At 41.0% G+C, this 25,242-nt stretch overlaps 1 protein-coding gene across 2 annotated transcripts in view; it reads right to left on the minus strand.

Moving 5' to 3' along the window:
• The window catches only part of EPAS1 (endothelial PAS domain protein 1), a 78,715-nt gene that overhangs the window by 20,759 nt on the left and 32,714 nt on the right, over positions 1 to 25,242 (minus strand). Inside the window, exons 1-6 of one of the 2 annotated variants that reach the window (XM_027903060.1) lie at positions 20,535 to 20,626; positions 15,552 to 15,742; positions 4,952 to 5,103; positions 4,261 to 4,345; positions 3,641 to 3,759; positions 3,343 to 3,545 (exon numbers count right to left, since the gene is read on the minus strand). In XM_027903060.1, coding sequence (XP_027758861.1) covers positions 3,343 to 3,545; positions 3,641 to 3,759; positions 4,261 to 4,345; positions 4,952 to 5,103; positions 15,552 to 15,742; positions 20,535 to 20,593 — 809 coding nt within the window. In that variant the 5' untranslated portion in view covers positions 20,594 to 20,626. Of the gene's footprint in view, positions 1 to 3,342; positions 3,546 to 3,640; positions 3,760 to 4,260; positions 4,346 to 4,951; positions 5,104 to 15,551; positions 15,743 to 20,534; positions 20,627 to 25,242 lie in introns of those variants that run through there. The other variant, XM_027903061.1, reaches the window with a different exon arrangement.

The raw sequence follows: 25,242 nt of genomic DNA on the forward strand, positions 1-25,242 counted from the left end.
GAATGCAGCCTCCAGAGTTGCCACCTGCACATCTCACCCCATGCAAAACACATTTGTTTCCTTATCTGTCCTTCTCTCCCCTCACAGATGCTACCCACAGCAATTACAGGCAAAGAGTGCTTCCCTCTCCCCTCCCCAGCAACTGAGAGGTCACAAGGATGAAGGTGAAAAGCAAATGCTTTCAGAAACCCGTTCTCCAATCCGCAGTGTATGGTTTTCCTTTGTTGTGCTTAGAGCGTAGAGGCTCAGACTGTATGTGCTGGGGCACCTGAAGAAGCTCTGGGGTTTTCTATCAAATTCAGATACAGTTTCTACTTTCGTTTTGTGGATTTCTCCACCACAAAAACATACTGCTGCTATTTCTACCTCCTGATTGGCCTCATGGCCTTGCACAGGAAGATACGCTGAGCATTAGCTTTGCCAACAAAGTAACAAAATTGCCTTTGTACAAAGACATGCCTTTTTTTCTGACTAAAACACCCTCACTGGTGATCTTCCCTGACACAAAAGCATTGTGCAGCTGAACTAAATCCTCACTTGGATTATTAAATTGTACCACCGGTCAGCATTTCTGTATTACAGCTAAAATAATCCTTCCTGTAAACCACTTAGCCAAGATAAGTGGAGCAAGGGAACAATTTTAAATCACTCTCAAGGAATGGCTGAAGCAGGCATTTAACAGAACAAGCATATTTATTATTCATATCTCACAAACCTTTCTTTGCCTTGCAAAAACTGTTTTAAGACTACAAACATATTCAACCTAACTACTGGCAAGTCACAGGCCCACATATATAATTATTTTTGGAGGGCAAATTATATGGGCTACTGTCTCACACATTTTAAATGAGGGATGGCCAGTCTTGCCTGCTTCATATTGCATCTCCCTTGTACCTTCCTAAGGAAAAGCCAAAAGAATCAAGGCATTTCATGTCAGCCAACTCATCTTTGTTACCAAGTGTTGTAAGGTAGCCAGCCTATATTTTGCATGTTGCTTTGTGACAGATAAAGGCTATAAGCTTTCCTCATATGAGATTATCCTCAGAAATCCTAGCGTTTCTTCAACTGAATGCTTTGAAAATAAAAACTTACTGCTCCCTGGAAGCAGACCTATCCACACCAGATGAACTGGTTGAACTGACTGAACTGACTTACTTAGCAAAGAGCATACCAGGACCACTGCAGAAGCCTGGTAGAAGAGGCACACTGCCCTCAAAATCATCAGCCCTGAACTGGAAAGACACAGTCTCTTATGGAGGAATGAGCTGGATCACTGCAGAAAGGACAGAGTACATGTAAAAGGGTTTAGACATCTGACTGGCACATGTTGCCTTCCCTCCTCCTCTCCCCAGCCGGGATTTACATACTTGGCATAAGCTGCTCCTTCAAGGCAGTTTGTCTAGCAGCACCAAATTTGATAAGAACAGCCGAGTGTTCTGCATTTTTATGTGTCTAGTGATGTGTTGCCTGTTGGAGAGAAATCAACGTCCCTTCTGGGAGAGAAGCAAGAGCCAGGCAGATCTGCTATGAAGAACCTGAAAGGTTTGTGAGGTTTCTTCCTTCTCTGGTCGGACTGGCTTTTTACAGCTTTATCAAAGTCTCAATGAAACATGAATGAAACATCCAACAAAAACTGTCTAGTAAAAGATGTGCTGCTTTGTTGTTGCCTGTTTCTAAAGAAAAGAAATCTCTAAAATCCCTACAAGTTAAATCCTCCAGAGGAAGCTGTTGTATTTCACTGCCATGTCAAACATTTTCTCTGTAAATTAAAAGCCCACTATTTAAGATGGGATATAATATGTTATTATTTTTAAAATAAGCATATGTATAATGGGATGGCATCATATATGTTTAATGAGATAGCATCAGTCTCTCTAATTCTCATTTATAATGGCTTATGCACTAAGTCATGCAGAGACACATGAATGCTGCAGCAAAGCAAAATCCTCTGCTGCTCTCCTCCAGCCTGCCACTGAATGGCACCAGTAATTTAGAGGTACACTGTTTTTAATAACAAATCATTACCTGATTGTTGCTTTCCCCTACAGCAGCAAAATCCTATTGATATCTCAATATTTTCACCTTGGAAGTATTAACAAAGAAAAAAAAAGTCTGATTGTGATTGTATGAGAGGCCATTTCTAATTACAGCACACTTGTTGCTCAGTTCTCAGAGAGGTCAGATGAAGGTCAGTCACAAGTTTCACACTTGCACTCTTGCTTTCATCCACAGCTGCTAACACTGCTAGCAGTTGCTTCAGTACATTGTTTAAAACGACACTCTTAGCAAAGTTTAAAAAAACCTTCAAAGGTTGAAAAAAATAACCAAGATGTCAATCCTGTGAGAGTTTTCGCGTAAGATGTGAGCATATGTATCATCCCACTGATAACCCTGCAGATCTCAGAGGTTGCCAGCAGATCTGAATTTCAGGAGACCAGTTTCTTTAGGCAGAAAAGTGCATCTTAAATTCAAGGATGACTTCCTAAACTTCAAAACCCCCAAACAAACATCAAACCCACAACAGTAAAGACAGGACTTTCTGGGTAAATGGGGAACAGGAAGACACTTCATGGGAAAGGATCTCTGGCTCACTCACACACACTGAAAATGGTTATCACAATATGTAGACAGGGAGAAGAGGTAGATGGCATGAAATGCCTTTGAGATCCCAGGAGAAATCAGGAAAGTTAAGACTTGGGGAATCTCCATTTTTTCCACTCAAGAAGGAAGTGTGGGGAGCAGAGGACATAGCCCCTTGCCTGATCATCCCCTCCCCTTCATTTCATCACTAAAAGGAGCAGATAGATAACCAGCAAAGGTTGTTTGCTTTTCATTGAGAAAGAGGCTGCAACCCCATTTCAGAGCTGCAGGTACCCTGGGTGCCTTAGCAATTCTTAGTTAATTTAGATCATAAAGTACTTGCCAGCTAATTGATAACTGCATCCTGGGCCGAATCAACTGTAAAACAGTCCTTGACTAAGGTCCATACGGCACCATTTGAGACGTTCTCTAAAACATGAGAACAGAAATGCTGTATACTCTTCAGTTTTATCAGTTAATCCCCAAGAAGCTCATGCTCATACCTCCAAGTTGCCTCATCATCTGCCAGTAAAACTGAATTCCTCAGTTGGCAGGAGGAGGAAATACAGCAGAAGTACCATTTTGCCTAAATTGAGATTTGAGGTGGATTAAATAAGCCACTAAATAGCTGTTTTGATAACAGACTTTACTTCCTTCTAGTTCTTGCTTACCAGGTCCACACAGGAGGGCATTTGGAAGAACTGCTTGTTTTGTTCAAGAAGACAGAAACACCTATGGAAAGGAGAAATCAGCGGAGCTTACCTGTCATCGCAGTAGGTAAATTTCATGTCCATGCTATGGCGACTCAGGAAGGTCTTGCTGTCCAGGGGGATATCAATGTTTGAGGGGTGCTGAATAGGCTCACACATTATTATAAGGCAGGTGAGCAGAGGCTCCTTATATCCACACAGAGTGTGAGGAGGGCAAGTGTTATACACTTTAACTTGTCCAGTGCAGTGCAAAACCTGAAATAATGAGAAACAAACTTCGAATGTACTTCCTGTACGTGACAAAATGTTTTTTGAAATCAAAACCCCTTATTATGGATCAGATATGGTACCTTCCATGTTGCAGACTTGAGGTTAACAGTTCTGCCTCTGTTGGTAACGGTGCATTTCATTCTCATGAAAAAGTCACGCTCAGTTGACATCTCTTTGCTTTTCTTTCCAAAGCCTGGACCTGTATAAGGAAAATGGGAAATGAGTTTTCTCATTTTCTTTCTTCATTTCTTCTGCCTTTAAGCATGAAGGACTCAACAGAAATAAGAGACTAATTCTCAGATAATTCACCTGCAGAGACCATTAAAGATGCATGGACCATTGCAGAGCAGTTTGTAGAGCTCAGACCTAAAACTTTAAGTGGAACTTAAATAGGACTTTGTGCATTTAAACCTGTGCTTTAGCTTGGAGCACGTAAATCTTTCCAAAGCATTACAACTGAAAACATTATGCCAGTATTAACTCGATGAAAGGAAAACACTAAACAAGCAGTCTTCAGTGCTGTCATGTTTAAGCAATATTTGGCAAAACAAAACAAATCTGCAAAGCATTGAATAACAGTTAACGATTACTCTAGGAATGAGAATTCCCTTTACTATGACTGACAGATCTCTACTACTAGCCAACTACTTCATCTGGTTATTTAAAAAGCAAACAGTGATTTTTTAATTTTCATTATTACCATTTTTAAGACTCAGATTCTCTCGAATTTCTTCGTGGTCACACGGATGAGTGAAGTCAAAAATACTGTGTCCAGTTAGTTCCACCTGCACAGAAGGAAGAGCTACACTTAGCTAAATAAAAGCAACTGGTAGTATTTATTTTTTTTCAAATACCACCTATTATAATGAAAATGGCCACTAAAACTAAGTGCATCAACAGGATGCTCACAAACATGAATCCTGTGCCCCTCCCTTTGTCTATCCTATCCATAACTTCTTATTTTCTGCCTAGAATAATTCTCTTATCTTTGGATTTGCAGAGTGCAGTTAACAGTCAACATCACTGGATATTTTCAATACAGAAGAAAAAAACCTCAATCCACAAAGCAGAAAAGGGGGGACCCAAAAGAGCAACTCTGTTCCTCTTGTCCCATCATCTAAGGCACAAGTCAAATAAATGCCTTCTCCTCTCCACGGAAATATCTAGGAAGGCAAGTTTGCAGTCACCAAGGACACTACAACTTTGATAGAAAGGGAAAGGGAACCCCCCACCCCTACTGTCTGCTGTGCAGGGTACCTGCCTGAGAAATAACACATTTTATTTCCAATCTTTTTTGTAGTGACAAACAGATGGGTTTTCTGCATTTAGGCATAGGACTTGTTTCTAGGAACTGTCTTATAAAGAGAGGAAAGCGTGAGGGAACAAGTTACCTGGGTAAGACCCATGTATTTGTTGACATTCTCTGACAAAAAGATCATGTCTCCATCCTGTGTCACCACGGCAATAAATCCCTCCAAAGCTTTCAGGTACAAGTTGTCCATCTGCTGGTCTGCCTCTACTTCATTCTCATTGTCAGCACATACTGAGAAAGAAAAAAAAGAAAAGGAAAAAAAGGCATTTAAAGCCTTCAGCACCCCAGCCAGCCTTTTTCAATGCAAGCGCATCCAGTTACAAGGCGAAAAAATATTTTTCTGCTCTTAAAATTTCATTTCCACAAATGCCTTCTGGTGGGGCCTCCTAAACAGCACGTGAAAGGCATGATGCCCGTATTAGTAGAAGGGCAGCAGGTACTTTTCTAAACGTTCTAGCAAATACAATAGACCCTCTGTTCACCTTTAGTACGTTTCTGCAAGATGTGTTTTCAGTCAATAACACCTACATACCCGGGCACAGAAGCACATCTTCTTTGTGCACGTCCTCTTGGCCACACACAACATTTGTACCTCCAAACAGGCACCAAGTATAGGGCAGGTCTTACAGAAGGTATGTACATCTGTGCATTCCAAACAGACATCTAAGAAAGGACTTTTCCCATCAGATCAGGTTTTCTAAGAAGTTAAAATATGGTTCCTACAGAGTCTGCCTAAATAGACCTCTCCGCTCAATAAGGAGATATCTGTTAACACTATTTCTAGAAGAAAAATTAGAAAACTGTTCCTCTGAAGTTGTTCTGGGTGAATCCATCTTTCATCCCATAAATCTCAGTATTCCTCAGAAAACCACAGATCCATCCCACTGATACCTGCTTTTTCATCTGCAGACATCAGAAGTCCATGTACTCCACTCCAAACTCCGATAAGCTTCATCACCCACCTACACTTCTCCTGTCCCACAAGGAGGAGAGTCTCAGATTCTGGTTATGTCTCAGATGTTTGCCTAGGCAGACTCATCTTACACTTTTTTGGGAAAGACTACCACCACTGAGCTGAAATTTAAGGCCATGCTAGAATATTTATTACAGTGGGTTTGGTGTTGGTTTTTTGTTTGTGTTTTTGTTGTTGTTTTGTTTTGTTTGTTTTTATTTGGGTTTTGATTCTTGAGGTTTTATTTTTGCTTGGTTTGGGTTTTTGTCTTTTTGGTTTTTTTGGTTTGGTTTTTGTTGTTTGTTTTTGGTTGGTTTTTTCTTTTTTTTTTTTTTTTTTTTTTTTTTTTTTTTTTTTTTTTTTTTTTTTTTTTTTTTTTTTTTTTTTTTTTTTTTTTTTTTTTTTTTTTGTTTTTTTTTTTTTTTTTTTTTTTTTTTTTTTTTTTTTTTTTTTTTTTTTTTTTTTTTTTTTTTTTTTTTTTTTTTTTTTTTTTTTTTTTTTTTTTTTTTTTTTTTTTTTAGTGTTATAAGCTTTCCTGGTACTTTTTAGCTGCACTGTCACAACAATTGATGGCACTGTGATGCCCTCAGCTGTGTGCTTCACATGGCCAACCGCCTGTGACGTTGATGGGAGGCAGTATGTAGGCAAAACTGCCAGCAGAGTGGAAAGGGGAAGGCATTGCTTCTCCTAATGCCAGTCACCCAAGTGTCCATTTCCCTTCTACACTTTTAAATATGTTTCAACTTTGTGAATAAGAAGCTTTCAGGGGATGACTTGGAGATGACTAGTATAGAAAAATTCCAGTGCAGTGTAGGAGCTGGCCCATTAATTTCTTTATATGTTTTATGTGAAACTGCTGGAACTACTTTTTTACAAAACTATTTACAGATACTGCATCTGGTCTCTGTACCTCAGACATGCTGTGGTGAGCTTATCTTTATAGTTTTGTCAGTTAGCCTGCACATTTGTGATCAGTCATTGCAAATATATATCGTTGTAAGGCTCTGAATTTGGGGGGGGGGGAGAGGGGGACACAGGGAAGCAAGCAAACAAAGCAAAAAAAAAAAAAAAGCAGGGCCTTGTGAGACAATAAGGGTTTAAGTCCTGTCTAGATCAAAGGTGCTCCATAGCCCTTGGCACTAAGGATGACGTGAGAAGAGCTGCATCAATTCTGCTCTGTGTCCCTTCCTGGTGGCACAAGAGTGCTCTGGGCTAGGCCCACCACCAATTTTGCTGCCCAGGGGCTCCAGCTGTAATTGCATCAGCCTTACTCACAAGAACAGTGGCACTCCTAAACAAGTTTCTTGGACAAGTTGCTCTTCTTTGTCGTTTTAATGTTGCAATTTCAGCACACAGTTTTTGTTCTATAGCAGACATACTGTTAGCACTTGGGAAAAGTCTTTAATTTTTGTTATCTCCTTTCATGAAACAGCACATTCATAATTCCCCATCTATTTCTTATTGAAATACTCATTTTGGGAGAATTCTAGAAGTGGGAATGGGGTATTGCTTTGTAAAACATTATTAGATGTGGTTTGGGTTTGGTATTTTTTTGGATAAGGAAGAGGTTGAGCCAAACTAATGCAGTTTTCACTTTGAAGTATTAATGAGTTATGATTAAAGGCTAAGTTTGATCTATATAGCTCCTGCAATTGCGTCTGCTAGTGCTTAAGGACGGACTGCAAGCAAATGCACAAGGATGACCATTTGCAATGCAGAGCCCACCAAGCCCTGTTAGGAACAGATGAGTGGTGACAAAAACGATGCTCGCTGCTGCTGCTGCTGCTGTATCCTCCTGTTCCTCAACATCCCTCCCTGGCCCATTACCCATCATGCAAATAAGGGAAGAAATGGACTCAGCCCTGGAGCCATGGGGAGCACTTTATCACCCTTTGCTCCTCAACACAGGGGTAGCAGGGAAAAGAGGACACTCTCTGGGGATGGCCAGCACAGGCTGGAGATTTATCATTTCACGTCCCTGCTCTGCAATTCTAGCTGCACACGCAGGGGCCAGTTCCTCCTCAGTACAAAGCAAATTACTTCAGGAAATTACATCAGAACTAGCATTTAAAATACAGAAAATACACAATAATATTATTGGAATAGTATGCACTTTGACCATAATGACATTTAGGGAAGGAAAAAAAAAGTGGGGAAAAAAAAAAAAAAAAAGAGGTAAGTGACCATCTGCTCCCCAGCTTGTTTCTGCTGCGTAAAGAATGTCAAGGGTCTTTTTTTACTTTTCCGGAAGCAAACAAATGGTTTATTCAGCAGGGATCATGGCTATAGCCCAAGACAATCAGCCAAGTGTGGGTTCAGAGAAAAAATGACTTTTCAGCTCTAAACTCAGACCCTCCTTTCCATTTTTTTTTTCCCAGCTCATTAAGTTTGCATTAACAAAACATGACCATTCAAAGGCAGGAAGGCTATTCAAAGCATTTGTATTCTTAAATGCCTCCAACAGCGAAAGACAAACACTTTACTTGTATTATCTGATGATTAAGTTTGCTTTTCCATGTATATAAATTATATTACTTATACAAACACACACAGATGACATAGGATCACTCACATCAGGGCTGCAGGTTCAAACCCTTAATGTCGGAGCTGAGCACGGCACTTAAAAGATATAGTCAGCTTTAAAGCACGTGGTTAAAGAGGTTTGTGGGATCAGAGTTCAACTTTTTTTATTAAAATTATCTTTGTCCAGCTGGAGGCATCTGTAATGTGGACTGGGAAGAGGGAGGGATGACTGTGCTGCTGTGCACCCTGTCTAACATAACCGCAAAGTACGACCAAAGTGTTCTGCAGACACCTTCCAGCTTCCCTGGGAACTCAATAAGCCCCACTGCACCCCATCCTTTTTCCTCAGCAGCCCTGGCCACAGGAGGAAAAGGGGAGCTGGCAGATACGGGTTTCTTGCAGTACTTAATAGGGCATGCTCACATTTCAAAGACAGAGCAGCTGCAGCAAGGAAAACTGTAGGCACTATCAGGCACATTAAGGCAAGTGACAAGCACCTCCAGGAGCCACTGAGCTACTGCTGCTCCAGCACTGGGGGACACACCAAAGGTGCTCGTGCCTTCTGCTGTTTCCAGGTTCTTTATGGTGGTTGCAGAGTCCCAGAAGGTGTCATCTGTACTAACCTCCTGAAGCATATCAGCTACCTGAGGATCCTTAGTCTGCAGCAAAAAAGTATGCTGGGCATCACTGTGGTGGCCCCAGCATGCCCTGTATCAGGTAACTTGGTATAATTATAGTAATATAAATAATAAATAGTAGTCCCTCCTATGTCTGCAGTCTCAACATTATAGCATGTTCCCTTTCTCCTGTGAAAACTACTAGCTAGTAATACACAGACGGCATACACACTTTAGGAACTCACACATCAGAAGCAATTCAGTCACTGCCACTAGCAAAAACCTGGTTGGCTTTAGAAAGACTCTATTTTGAAGACGAAAAACAAATAAAGGCATGGCTACTGCGAGCTCCTCCTCAGGAAGGATCCCTATTGCCTTTCACTTTGCTTTACGTTTTCTTCATTAATTTACCTTGAGGCTAGACTGGAACATTAGCATAAGAAAATTCAGCTTCAGATGGATTTCGAGAAAGCTGGGACCAAAGGGAAGTGGGAAATAAGCATGAGAAGCTGAGGGCAGAACTTCAGCCTTTGGTTTCCAGTATGTCTGAGATCCCTTTATCCAGATAGCAGCACACCACGTAGACTTGCCAGATTTTCCAGGTCTTCAAGAAAGGTAATAGTGGTACTCAGTCTTTATTGACTTTTTTTTTTCTCTCTCTCTCTCTTTTTTTTTTTTTTAAGCATTGTTTTTCAAAATAGTTGGTAACTGAATTTTGAAATAAGGATGCCTTTTTTGGTTTTTTTTCCTATAACTTTTTTCATCTCTCCTCTACGAAGGGGAGTACCTGAGGTAGGGCACCATGACAGTACAGCAGGGATACTGTACTGCTAATAGGTCATTTTAAACAGAAATTAATAGCACATTCATCAGAATGAAGTGCTGTAATATTATTGTTCATATCATAGCTACATTGATGGAGACCGGCCAAGACTGTGTTCATGCAACGCTGTGAAGCCTACACAGAACGAGAATCCCTGTCTAGGTGACATGGGGAGATGTTGAAACATGTTAGAAAGCCTCAGAAAAGTGCAGAGGCCTCCCTGGGATGACTGTCACAGCTACAGGAGAACCCAAAAGAGATCAACCATGTCTCATGTCCCTGCATTTGGAGGGTCATCCACTGTTCAAATTTCCCCAAGGCAGCATTTATTACAGCAGCAAATTTTGATACAGTATTTTTCAGTTCATGTCTCAGTCTGTATTAAATTTTGATAAGTATTTATTTTGACAAATTTTCTAACAACCAAAGTAGTATCTATTCATTGAAAAGAAACTTTGAACTGTGATAGCAAATGCTTATTGCAGTGTTTATGATAACCTTTTATGCTAAAAATAGCTCTTGTAAACAAGCTTTGATTAATTCCCACTGTCAGGATGTGCACTGTTCCCAAGTTTAAGAACACTTTTTCCGTAGATGCTTGCTCATTTCCTTCAGTCCAACCTCTTGGAACAAGTCTGAAGGCTCAAAAATCAGGCTCTCCTTACAAGAAACAACTGCCCAGGTATAAACAACCTCCTAGCAAACAGCCTATATTCCTCTTAACACCTTTGATCCGACTCAAACAGGCCTTTTTGGCTAGTTCAGAGGTAGACGGTGGTAACGTGTTTCTACTGGAGGTCACATAGTCATCTGCACAGAATTTTCCTGGATTTGTCTCTCATCCTGGTTCCTATAAGTACTAGAAAGCTGCTTAGATATTGTGCATAACACATACCAGGCTATAGCTGCCACTCCAGAGGGTTGTAAAATCTGCCTGACGCCAGCAGCCAAAAGTTAGGGAAGATCTAACAGCAGCTTCCTCCTGCATCAGAGAGAGCAGCTTTGAGACAGCCTTGTCTCATCCTGGTTTCTTGTTTTCCGTCAAAGGAAAGTGACTGATTCTTTTCCCCTTTTTTTTCTGTCTTGACAGGGCAGTACATCCTGTTCAAGGGGATATTCTCAATGTGTTCAATAAAAGCTTTCAATTTAGGTACACCAAGGAAAAGCTACTCTTTAACTTGAAGCTTCCTGAAGAGCTCTTATCTCCAAGTGCACAAGCAACTTGGATAAAGAGAACACTTCTGTTAGTGTTGTTCCGATTGCAGAGTTTGTGTCTAGCCAAATTATTCAGATGCTGCTCCCAGGAAGTTGCTTCGAGTCCTACAGCCATCGGTGTTGAATGGCAGGATACAGCACCCCATCAGACCATTGGGTTTTGAGCCCAATGGGACCTTCTGGTGCACTTTCCCTGAAAAGGGACATCACTTCAAGCACCTGGCTCCACTCTCATTCCTAGCATCCCTATAAAACCGTTTTTCCAATTTAATAAAAGCAACAAAGTAGACATGCTATTTTTAAAGCACTGTTTTATGCCACAATGCTCTGACATTAGATGCAGCTTGCCCAGACATTCAAAAACAATGCCCGCACCAATTCTCCCTACAGTTTGTCCTCTTGCTTAAAAGCCTAGAGAAAAGCTATTTTTTCCCTTCTGCTCCCTGCTGGCTTTCCGGCTCTGTTGTCTCCCTCCCTTGAAACAACTTCACACTGGCTTCCTTGTGGCCTCCCTTCTCCCAAACAACTTCCTGTCTGCTTCCCTGCTCCCTCCCCATTTCTGCTGCTGTCTGCCTGCAAAGGAGCAACTCCCAGCCAGTTTCCTATGCTGGATTTCTGCACAGAAGAGACATTTGGGTGCCACACAATTGGGATGGGATTAAAGCAAGCTGATAAAATTGTGTTTGCCTGATTGGCCTGATTAAAAAGTCCATAGTCCTGGCACACAGAAACTCAACTGGTACCAAAGAGTTCTGGTTCCTGTAATGCCTTTAGCATCATCATGGTTCAAATAAACTCTTAAAATTATTGGCACTGCATATACAGGCTTCCTGTCATATTCAGACAAAAAGAGAATATCTGAGTGAGCCTTAGCAACTGCCATGATGTTAGCTGTTAACCTAGACAGCCATTCTTTAGTAAAAGCCAGTTATTTCTCTTTTGCCATCTATTAACTCCCTTGAAAAGCATTAGCCTAACTTACTAGCTATACTAAAAATAATAAGGGAAAAGTACTGCTAACAGTTTTTCTGACTGAACTAAAGGACTTAAGATCTGAAATCCAAAAGCTCTACTGCTGATAAGCATTAGAATGCCTATTTTCAGCAGCAACTTTATGGGATCAAAACCTTTACTTGAAATGAACGAAGATCAGTTCTAAATTTATCCCAAACATTTGAATGTGACAATGGCAAAAATGTATTATGCCAACAGAATTAGGAGACATCTTGAAAAATATTTAAGATGACCATAATTAAATATTTCTACTTAGCATTCCAATTATACCATGTACTGTTCTGTGCACAACATGGAAACAGTATTATAAAGCCATTGTTTCAGTTTGCTTCCTGTGATACTAATCTCAATCAGGCCGTCAGACGAACAGCCTGCATTTCTAAATGTTAAAGGCTTCCTCTCCAACATTCCCACACAGAATTGCCTACTGTGAAAATCAAAGGGAAACGTGTTACTAAGTAAAGCAGCAACTTTTATAAAGCAGAACCTGGTATTTTTTACCCTTTTGAACTCTGAGATATACAACCAGCTATTTCCTATTATGATAGGATACAAGGGCCAAGCTCAGGCCCTGCAACGCCTGCAGGGAGATGTGCACTCTGCAATCCAGAAGTCGGGATTTTTGGAGGCACGTAGCAGGAGAGCTCTCAATGAGGGCTCAGATTCAGGGGCTCTGCCATTCACCTGCTGGAAGAATGTGGGCATAGATTTCCCTAGGTCTTGGCTTCCCGACAGATAAATAATCATTATGCAGACACAGCTAGTAAAACAGCCCAAGTTACACAAGTGAAAAGCCCTATTCCGAGTCAGGGAATAATAGGAAGGGGCATGAGACACTCAATGCCAGTGGACTGAGGTTGGCAAGTTGCCTGCAGCCATCTCTGAAATCCCATCTGGAGCATCAGCTTGCAGAAAAATGAGGGTGCAGTCCTGGGAAGGGCCTTGCTCTGTCTGCTTCGGGCAAAAGTGCCTTGAGACAGAGAGGTGTGTTTGAGTATCAAGCCCACAAACAGTAATACAAAATAAAATCTGGTGTTCTGAAAGGTTTTCATAGAATAAATAAGAGAAATGCTAACCAAGCAGTAGGTTTTTTTTCCTCTATTATAGTTTGAAGCATTTTTCAAGCTGCACTGCAAGGTTCTTTTAGTGACACTGTATGTATATAAAAATGCAGTAAATGTTATTTCAATGTCCTTATTAATGACAGAACAAATACTCTCACTTTACTCCAGTTTACAATAAGTGTCTAGCCCAAATAATCAAAACAGTTTTGATGAAGATAAAAGGGGGTTTGCAGACTGGGATGGGCATTTGCTTCTTATGCACCTTCAAGTCCCCACTTCCCACTTCACCTGTCATAGATGACACAGTTTCCATCTTGCTTCATGCTTGTCAAAGCATGATAAGCAGCAAACCTCTTCATCTGTGAGCCTACAGCTGCATCAAAAACCTACCACTCTGAATTAAATTGGATGGCCTTCTAGTGAAAGCCAGTGTCCTTATAAAGACCGACATTTTTCAGAGGTCCACAATCAAAGATATAAAATCTAATTTAAGTATTAGCTATACTCGGAGTAGTAGATGAGCAGCAGACAAGGTTTTCTGGTTTGAGTTCTTTCATTTTTATGTATTTTCATTATCAGAAAATGATACCCAAAATTTCCTGAAAACCAGTCCCCTTAAAGTACCTTAAGTTCAATTCCTCAGAATAGAAGCGTCAAAGACTTTGAAACCCCTTATCTACAGCTCCACTATTTAAAGATGCAGCCATGGGTGAATCTGCACTTGACTAACAACACGAATTTTAATGAGAGGACTTCAAGTTAATATTTAGGGGAAGTTAAAATTGGGGAAGTGAGTGCATCAGACTTAAGGCTAAGCAAGTAACTAGCATAGAGAAAGCATGAAATATTAAAGCACAGCCTATTGCTAGTGAAACGTTTTATTTCCAGATTCTTTTCTAACTGCTGGGTACTAGTGGTATTTCAAGAAAAGCTACATGAATCACACTGTTTTTCAAATACTGCCACAGAAAGATCCTATCTTTATATGTATGTATGAATATTATATACATATACTGAGTTGTCATCACCATCAAATAATGAGTCTATGCCTTAAGACTACAGAAGCATCAAAATAAATGTTTCAGTTGTAGATTTTTTCCTCACTGAGAAATGTAAACGTATTTGAAAAGTTCACTTTAATCTTTGCAGTTGAACAAATGTGTTTTTCTGATGATGACAACATGCAACTATTTCATGTCAATTTTCACATGCATACACGTTATTTATTTTATCTATTACAGCCTTTCAAAAGTTTGCTTTTCCTATGCTTTGTCAGTCTCTAGTTCATGCCACATATATACCAGAAAAACTGCAGCTTTGTTTCTATGAGAAAGTTACTAACAAATTGGCTTGGTGTACGGTAAGCTTAAGAACATTTACCTACCTACGCAACCTCTTCAAGTATTAGTTACATGATGAAATCGGAGATGATTTCCAAACACTGTTCAGCAAATAAACTTTCCTTTTCACAGAAGTACATGTTAAAACCACATTCTATAAGCAAAGATGAAAATACCTACATTTTATACAGTAGTTGTTAGCAGAAGCCAAAAGCGCTACAAAAAAACTACAAAGCACATAGAATCAGAACTGAATTTGCCATATATTTCAGACTAACCAACAACAAACCAACAGCCTACTCGTCCAAAAAACGGGATACTTCCTAATAACATTTATTAAAATAATTGCTATGGTATGACACAACTTCTCTGAAAAGAGGAAGTGCAATCGTGACCTTATTGGGAGTTTTGCCATTAATGAAGTAAAAGATGAAATTTTGGGTTTACCTTTCACAAACAATGCAGGCGTTGTTTTGCATTCCCAACACCTATAGGTCACTGTGTGAAAGTTCCTCTGGAAACATCAGTTGTTTTCATTGATGTTACAGGCTACTCAAGCCACAGATTTTCATCAAATGATGATTCCATTATAGGGGCAAAATAAGAATGCTGCTAATTTGATCAGTTTTCACAGGCGATAAAAATTATGCTCATTTACATTTCCTACTAATCCAACATGAGCAAGACTGATTACATAGAATCCATTCACATCAAGTATTTAAAAGTTGCTTTAGCTTAGTCTACCTTGTCACAAACAATCTACCTACTATTCATTGCCAGTGGATAGCACAATTAGTCCTTTCAAATGAAGTACTGGACCCCCAGAACTTCTCAGCTGCTCTTTGAATGTGGTAGCATGAAGATGCTTGCCATGACAAATCAAAATTTATTTCTTTTGGCATGGAAGCTTAAGGTGTATGTTTGAATTCTGATTAAACTCTTAAAAGCTTACACTCTTGTAACTGAGCTTAATAAATCTCATTCAGGAGTTCTGAGAGGTTTTTTTAGAGAGGCCAAACCCCTGCACTAGTTGTTATTTTGGTAACCCTGTACTCAAAGAAGAGTATGCACATCCTTACCAAGCCGCCATCAGCTAGCACTAAAAATTAACTTCTTTTAGCCAGGTGTTACCTGAAGACAGAAGCTTATGAGTCCGTAGGAAACTGATGGCCAGGCGCATTATGGATGCCTTGTCCAGGTGGGAGCTGATGTTGTGGGGCAGGGGCAGCTCATGTGCCAGTTCATAGAAAACTTCGGTCTCTTTGCTTCTTCTGCATCTTGCTGCATCTCTTGATTTCTCCTTCCTCCGTTCGGAACTGCTCCTGATAGGTAAAGAAGAGAAAGGAAAAAGCATTTCTTAAAATGCAATACACAACTTGAGAGGCATTTATGAGAGTTTATCTTCTCAGCAATGAATCCATTCTTCTCAAGTGGCTTAAATCAATTGGCCAGAATTTAGTATCTATGTGCTCCTTTTAAAATGGGAATCAGGAGACGACTGCCACAGCTAGAAAGGTCTCTGATTCTACACAAATCAGCCTTTTGCTGCCCTGAATCCCCACGGAGTGTGAGGACTAAGATCTGCCTTAGGCAAGAGATTCAAAATGAAACAGCAAACTATTACTCCTGGGATTCAGGAAACATTAAAAATATTTTTTTGTTTGTTTGTTCAATCTAAATTTACTTACTCTGGCATGAGTGGTAATCCATTTTAAAGCTAGAGCAATTATGGTGTATATGGCTGTGTCATAGATATTACAATGTTGTAGAGTTTCAATGGCTACACACCACATTAAAATAAAAGTAGTAATAGAATATCAAACTGTGTTGGTCTGTAGAACTGTCTCAGCTCTTAATCCAACACTATTCTGGAAAAACACCTTTCCTTGACCATAAAGGATACAAAATGGGAAAGAAAATACTGTTGCTTGCAAGATACGCCTCCTTTCTAGAAGCTATTCTAATTAAATCACCATCTCTCCATTGTCTATGAAAACAGATTCCTTCTTGAGTAAAATAACATGAGCCAGCCTCCTTAAAACTCCACAGAGAACAGAAGAGCAGGAAATAACAAAGGGGAAGACATTTTATGAAGCAAGTATGCAAAATTAAGCCACTGAGGGACAAAGCTAAATTTAACATGTGAGAAACACAAGGAATGCATTTATCATGATTCTGGAAAAGGGCAGTTTAAGAGGGAACTCCGCTGACTCTAGGGTTCTTTTATAAAGCACAATTCTTATTTTAGAACATGAAGCACCTGAATCCATTCAAAACCATCAGCTTTTTTAGAGCCCCATGCAGTTCTGCTGATACTACAAGTTCCTACACTTGCACGAGTTGAGGAAGAACACATTTCTTTACAAGTAGACTCTTGCAGTAGTCCACCAGTGCAAATAGCACTGCTTGAATGAGCACAAAACAGAGAGAACAAGGTGTGGAGTAGATCAGTTGCTCTGTTTTTGTTGTTGTGGCTGCACATTCATTTCTAGAATTACCAGCAGCATCTCTCCATTTGAAAGACTCTCAAAAAATGAAGCAGCTTACAACCTACTTTTTCCAACATCAATATAAAATAATGAGCCTATAAACTAAAAATGGATCAGCCAAAAAACCCCACCCTATCAAAACAAGGAGTTTCAATAAATATATTCTGTTGCATTAAGATTATGAGGAAAACAAATATTAATAGCATTACTTAATCCTAGAAAATGTTCCAATCATCACTGGAGTCATGCAAAACTGCATAAAGTAGAAAAATGGTATTACTCCATAGTAATGTATTCTAAAGAAGATGACTGTTTCTTGAAGATCTAGAGATCCTGGAGCAGCTTCTAGCACTGAAACCACAGGAGGTTTCATAAATTATAAAGAAGGAAAAATAGCCAGGATGTGCATTAAATGCCAAGAGTAAAGTTACAATAGCATGTTTGCTGTGACCCAACAAGGCCGGGCACTCGAAATCATCATCCAAAGCAGGATTGGGCTCACAACAGATCAGCAGAGCTCTTGTGCTGCAAAACACATGCTGGGCACGTGTGCAATCAGATAGGTGCTCATCAGTGGGTGTGCTAATAGGGCAAGGGGCCTCATAAATTCTTAAAGTATCTTCTCAAGATCCACGATCAGCCCTCGGCAAACCTTTCACAACTGTTTTGCCCAAGATGACTGTTTTATAACCTGGTCTCTGTTACAGGAGGTATGTGGTGGAGGAGACCTATGCACATTTCAGTACACAATGTCAGGATCCAACTTTGATAATTACTTCATGGGCATCCCTAAAGTGAACGCTGACCCACATGGATTTGAATCTAAAGGATCAGATATTCACAAAGTGACACTAACTCACTACTTTTCTCCTTGACAAGTAAGAGCCATACTACATATCACTTTTTTATTTACATCCATGTAAATAAAAAAGTCCCTTCATACAACTGTCCAAAAAGACACAATAGAAAATGCCCCATCTTCTCCTGGGGCAGCTGCTGGGTACAGGGGAGTCACGTAAAATAGTTATACCAATGCTACTTTCAGAAATATGCTCTCTAAAGAAAAATGTGCCTATAAAGATGCTAGACTGGAAACAAATCTCAGTTTCTAATTATACTAACAAAACGAAAGAGTAGAAACAAAATAAAACCAAACAGAACAAAAACTATGTGGTAATATTTGTAAATATTTTGCCGCTTGAAAAATATAACTTGAATCATAAATGCTTGAACCCTGCTCTAAATCTAGATGCCGCAATTTTCACATTAGAACCAACTTGGTCAAAACAAGATCCAGTCCCTCCTCATTTAAATACAAAACTTTGGGAATCAAGGACAAAGCCAGGTCACAATTTATGCAGTAAAAACAGCTTATATAAGACACAGTCTCTCATGACATCACTCTGGCCACAAAGAAAAATATTTGATTTTGCTAACCTCTGTAAATATAATTTTGAAGTGTGGGTAACGAAACAAGTTGGTTTCATTAACCATGGGTTTCTCAAGGTTTCTAGTAACTAATGCTATGAGCAGAGGAAGATTTTCTTTCTCTCTGCTGCAGATGCTTTCCCTCAACACTGCTTCTGTCTCGCTCAGGTTCTCTACAGAGAGACATCATAGTTCACTACATACCTCACAGGAGCTTTCTCACATCAGAAAACAAGAGGAGGAATCAGCCTGTCTGGTTGCTTTCAAAAGACTTTTTGCTCACCCACTGTCATTTTAACAGACAACTTGCTTGTTAAGCATTTCCCCCTGTGGCTTCCTACACCTCAATTTCCCCCACATCTTCCTTCACTCAGCACGCCCTTGCGTCTCGTTGTTATTGTAGCCAACCCAGGATAAGCACACTGAAACCCAAAACACCCCCATGCCACTTCCCCCCCCAGGACATCCATCTTGCTTGCTGTCCATCCCAGGGATGCCCATCTCAGAGACAGTCATTCTGGTTTCAAGTGCCTCCCAAAATTCCACTTGAGTGACAGAATTCTGCAAAAAGTAGTATTTTCATGGTTTTCACTTGTAGACCAGAGGCAACTCTCCTTGCAGTTATCCCCGTGTCATGCAGGGGATTAGCACTTCACCCCAGGTGAGGCTGGACTGCCCATAGCTGGAGAGTTGCAATGTGACTGCTCAACAACCTGCCTGACTGAAGGCCAGGAGGAAAGGTCGACACCAAACCTGCTTCACACATCACTCAGGCAATAGAGAAAAGGCCCAGGCTCTAGCTAATTTATGAATCATTCCCTCCTAGCACATAAACCACCCACTTATGTGGCAGAAAAAGAGCACATGCGTGCGTCACTGCTTGGAGAAAGCAACACAACCAGAAACCTCACTCACCTAAACCTTTGACAAATTTTAGAAGTGCAGAGGGGAGAGAGAAGAAAGCTACCACGAATCAAGCCACCTGTACACCAATCCAGGGCCCAGGGGTACTGTAGGGGAAGCCTCTTTGGAGCACCCTGACACTCGCTCCTTCAGTGTAACTGTTTCCAATAAAAAAACAAGAAAGGAATGGAAAAGCTCAAATTTCTACTGGAAATAGGGAGTCCAAACTGAGGAATGGGCTTGGGGACTCCATCCAGGACTCGGCTATGTAGAGGATGGTCAGGAGACTTGAGGAGAAGAAATGGGGGGGTGCCGCTTCCCAGCAAGGACTCTCCCAAGGGCTGTTGGATGATGCTCTGGTGCCACAGTGCTTACAGGTGTGCAAGCCATAGGGAATGGAAGAGTTAAGGTGGCACAGGCAGTTCCCTGCCACAGAACACAAGTACAGCACTGTACCCTCAGGACAGTTGTTTACATGATTTCCCACTCCCTTCTGGTGTGCTTAGTTTGCACTCTGAAAATAGAATTTACAGGCCGACACATACGAGAAGAGTTGACAAACAACTGGCAAGTATTTGCCCTCCCAGGTGAAGTTTCCAAATTTTCAGAAGCAGTTTTACATGCTTTCCCAAGAACCCAAACACCAAACCAGTCCCAAGGGTACACCCACGCACAGGAACAGAAATCAATTTGTTTGAAAGCATCCAAAGCGATGTAGGAATGCCCTGTATGGATCCCAGGAGCCAGATTCCTATCCCCTTGCTCATCTCCAGCAGGCCCTTGCAACACAGTTTCACTGAAATAGGTGGAAAGGCTTGCAGACAAAGGTCTTGCACATCTGAGGTGAAGATCATAATCTGAGTGGCAGCTCCAGGCTCCAGCAGCCAGGAAAAATGCTGAGGCAGCCAGCCCAGGCTGGGGGTTGTGCTGCTTCCACTGCCCTCCTGCAGCACCTCCAGAAGGCACCGGCAACCCAGAGACAGGAGGGATCAGCCGCACAAGTGTTGGGGCAAACAGAGCACCCCCTGAATGGGAGCTTAGGCACAGGCATACAGCATCACTCACGGGTCTGCAGTAAGGTTAGGCACCCACACAACCATCCTCGGCTCAGCAGACAAGGACCGACCTGAGGTTTCAGTCCTGTTTCCACGGACTCTGACAGTACTCCCTCTCTGCAATTTCAATCCTACCAGTATTTCACCTCCACCAGTAATCCCTGCCCACCACCTCCACCCCTATATCTCCCTGGTCCTTCCTGCAGGCAGTTACCCCACTCAAAGCCCTCGGTACCCACTCAGCTGATGGCGGTGCCAGGTCGTCAGCTTCAGCGATCTTCCCTTCTGTCAAGGACATTGGTGGCCTCCTCTAAGCTGACCGAGGGGACTTGCCGAGACAGCAATCTTCTGCTTGGGGTTTCACTGCTCTTCACAAGTCCGTATGGGTCAATACTCAGGTTGCGTACGCACACGCTTGCTTGTTTAAGATTCAGCAGTGCACCAACTCCACTGAATTGCACTCCCACCTCGTAGGCTCCCTATCACAGAAGCTTTCACAGAAATTGTAATCCACACCTTGCAGAAAAACACCTTATACGTAATCCGGTAGCCTCCACTCGTACACACACACACTGCGTGACACGTTCGGACAGCTCTTTGAATTACGCAGTGCACACGGACTCGCTTGAGCTTACTTCATGATTTTGGTGACCCTTGGACTTTGCTTCAAACTGCCATGTATGCAAGCTAGTAAAACAACACACATATTACTTTATATCCAATGGCTGGTTATTAAACGTTTCTAGCTTCAGCACTTTAAAGGTCAACAATCCAAAGAATTTAGTTGCTACATGAAATTTCTGTAGTAAATGCTCATTTCAAATGGTTTAAAGGTAAAGTTTCAAACGCTAAATTGCAGAACAAGAAAAATACATTCTATGGATGCAAAGAGATAAGAAAATACAGAACAGATAAATGAAAAAAGATCAGATGCTTAGCATAAAAAATATTGTCCAATTAAAACCTGTAAAAACTCAATAAAAATATTTTAACAGGCAGTACTACCTTAGATAAGAACAAAGATTTATTTCAAACCAGTAAATGCATTTTTTGCTGTGTTTATATTTTGCATTATCTTCTGCTTGGCAAATCCCTGCAGTATCTGAACCGGGATAATATCTAAAAATGAGTTTTGCTGCCTGTGAGGCACTCCATAGCTATCTCAGAACCACACCACTTGACTGCCCCAGAGATGTGCTTGCAGACACCAAGCAACCAGTGGTCATGCTTACTTAGCCTTAAAATTCCTTTTAGAAGTATTTGTAACCATTCTACCTGACAAGCAGTTTATTCTGGATGACATGCTGTGCTTTTGAAAGCTCCCTCCTTTAAAGTAATAAAAGTGACCATTGGTAAATAAAAAGTGCTAGAAACAGCAATTTACTCACTCACAAGGAACTTGGGCCAAACTGTGAAATCTGCAAAGGAAACCTATATACAGTCCCATGCAGATCCCTCCTTATACATCTCTCCGTTGAAAATAATTATCTCTAAAGTCTGAGAAGACCCCAGATGCCCGGGTTCAGCACAACAGCAAAAGCAAAAGGAAGGGGAAGGACACAGAGTTATTTTTGGAAAAAAAAACCCCAACACTCCACCAGTTTGAAATATGTGGAGGGCTCATGGAGGGCAAGTGCTAAAGCAGCATTGCTGCCCACTGGGATACGGTACCCAGTACACAGACAGGATAAACACTGCCAAAATGGAGAATTTGTTAATAAAGGAAATGAGAGTTCGAAGGTAACAAGAAAGGCTACTAACAGAAAGGGCTATTACAAAAATAAGGAAATGAAGTATCTTCCACCCTTCCTTTAAAGCTGAAGCTGCTATAACTTACAGTAACTCACCACCAACTCCTTGGTTTGACTGAGGGATTTCATCTGTTTCTGTACATACTCATTAAATAACAAATCACTGCTAGTTCAGCAAAGCTTGAAATATACTGTCATATGTGATGCAATTCCTTCATCTAAGTTTAAAACCAAAGGCTAGAAAAGGTCTAAATGAATACCAAACTTTTGGTGTTTTCAAACATATTTATTATTCACTAATTCCATATCACTCCAGGACCACCACAGTTGACAGTAACACATCCAGGAATAGGTTTCCTTGAACAGGGAACACATCAGGTATTTCGACAGGATAAACTCTATATATACTTTAAGGCCACACATAAGACTAACTTCTCCAGAGTCTGAAGTTCTGATGGTACCTTAGTTATAATAATTAAGCTGTTCTGGATTTGTATTCTATTTATTTTCATTAACATTTCTGCCCCTTTTTTCCTGAAAAAAAAAAACAAAGCCAAAACCAAAACTGTGGTGCTGAGATAAAAAGCATTATACCTGTACAGTTTTAAAATGTTTATAGCACTATCATCTTTTTTATACTACCAGCTACAGTTAATGCAGCTACTAAAAGAAAACACTTTGCCCCTGCAATTTAAAGTATCAACTGTGAATACTGAAGTTGTCACAGCAACTAAGTAGTACTTGGGGAGTTCAATGTTGCAAACCGCACTGAGGCTGCAGGAGCACTTACATGTCTTTAAAGCGTTTAGGTTCACAATATGTCAACAGAGTCTGATAAATTTACCCATAGTAAGCAAAACAACATCTGTGGGATTTATGTTCTTCCATTTTTTCTCTCGTTTATGAGTACCTTGAACTAGAGAGATAAGTATTAGGATTTCGGCGGCCATTAATCTGTTCCTGGATTATTTTACGATGCTGTGACTGCAGCCTTTGCCGCAGTTGCCACGCCAGCACAATCCTGGTACCTCAAAGGATGTGCCAAGCACATTGCAGCTGGGGCAAGGCACAGCCCCACGGAACCACAAAAGGTCCAAGGTATGCAGAGATGCCTCCGGGCTGCTGTTTGATCAGCTGTTAGAGCAGGTAGAGGCACTGCCTTCTTGCCTTTTCAATCCATTCCCTGCATTAGGGCCAGATGACTTTTCTTGTGGCTTAGTTTTCAGGAAGAGCAGTATCCTGCTCCAAGTCAGTGCAGGCTCAGCAATCCCCAGTGCTGGCCACAAAGGGTCAGAACCACTCTGGACCACCCTTGTAAAGCTGCTGCAGCCCACACTTAGAACAGATCAGTGATATGTGCCCTCTATCGTCCCAAATATTAAGGAAATCCAGGGAGAAACAAGCAGCCCAGCACATGGTCAAATTTCAGAGGAGCAGCAAATCATCTCAACTCAAGTCTTCCCTCCCCAGAGCAGTTTTGCACTACCCTGCTCCATCAGGATACTGGATCATGGATTTTTTCTCTGTGGCTGTCAGCTCTGATACCAGCCAAGATAAGGTAGGCTTCAGAGACAACCTGCAGACTAAAAAAGCCCACCACCAAACTCACTAAATAATACAACAGACATGACTGTTTCAACATTGGCCAAAATCGAACTTGCTTTCAAACCAGCCAAATTTTTCGGTTGGGTGATAAATGTACCACTCCGCTTTTCTCCAAAGTTTCTACTGACACATTCACGAGTCCCTGCAACACAGCTATCGCTGGAATTGCACTGCAGCGGCCGGGATAAGGTTATGACAGTGCACAACCTGAGATGGCTATCAATGATTTGTGTTTGAGGGATCACAGATCCTATCTTGTCAGGAATTACTTGTCGTAATCAGTCAGTTTTGACAGCTAATCTAGAGGTCCATACATATTGTTGCTCAAAGGCTCAGCAGGTATTGCTAAGATCTGTTTTCAGATAACTTAACTATTTACCTACTCTAAAAAACACATACCAAAGGATGTGCTTTATCTCTTCACCAGCAGGGTTAAAGCTAAAGGTGAATGAAGTGCAATTTGCAGGCTGGGGGGCGTGGGGGTGTCCAGAAGTTAAATTCAAAACCAGTCGCATTTTTCAGATGGAGCACTGACCACATCCCAGCCCATACCAAAACCACAATCCAGCATTATTTTTCAAGATGGTGCAACTGCAGGTAAACAAGGACAATTTTTCAATTAAGCTTTATTCCAAGCCTACGGAACAATCACTGCCATCGCATGACTTTACTATCAGTGGTATGTGTACCTATGCTTCAGCCTCAAACCCACTCAACTGTAAACAGTCGAGAGGGTCACACTGAACACTGTTGACAAATCCCAAGTTTTACAGTCTGATGCTGTGTTATGCCTTGGGCAACACCCACCAACAACTGTGGGTGAAAACCCAGGTGTTTCTGCAGGCTTGGACCAATATACCGCGACATTTTAGCTCTCGGTGCTGGCACATTTGCTGACACACAAGGGGCCTTTGTGGGTAGGAACAATGAGAGAGGCGTGCACAGCTCAGGAAAATGGGTGGTGACCACCAAGGGCTGGAAAAAAAGCCTCTTTCAAAGGACGGTCTTTGAAAACATTCATTACACCCCACCCAGCTATTTTCACTACAATATTTCAGTACATAAAAACAACACAGGGAAAATAAACAGCCCACCTTTCAATATCTTGGAGGTTCTCCAACCCCTGAAAAGAAATCAGTAAGATTTCTTACTGATAAAGACAGGCACCTTCACCAAACAGCCATTTAGGAGGTCTGCAAGCATCCACCAAAACCTCCCTGCACCACCTTTCTTCTCTGGTGCATCTCCAGGCTCTCTATATAAGCTGACTCATGTAGTCATCATATCAAAATTTAAGTGTAATGACTAGTAAATAAACGATAGCACTTATTTATAGGGATCATAAAGTAATTATATTGGCTCAATTAAAAAAACTGCTATACAAGAGAACAGTCCACCACAGTGCATTTCGGTTGTGACTTTTTTTCCCTGCCAATTTCAGCTAGAACTAATAAAATGCTTCAGATAAAACAACTGCAAGACAGAAAAGAGGCAATATAGTCAATCCATAATGAAATGGGTCTCTAAAATCAGCAGAGAGTTGAAAACTAGAGGCCAGTCTTTGAAGGTATGGAGGCCGTGCTGTCACAGA

Source organism: Empidonax traillii, unplaced genomic scaffold (genome assembly GCF_003031625.1).
Source record: "Empidonax traillii isolate 1590-97213 ecotype Southwest subspecies unplaced genomic scaffold, ASM303162v1 scaffold927:size442368, whole genome shotgun sequence".
Taxonomy (NCBI): Eukaryota; Metazoa; Chordata; class Aves; order Passeriformes; family Tyrannidae; genus Empidonax; species Empidonax traillii.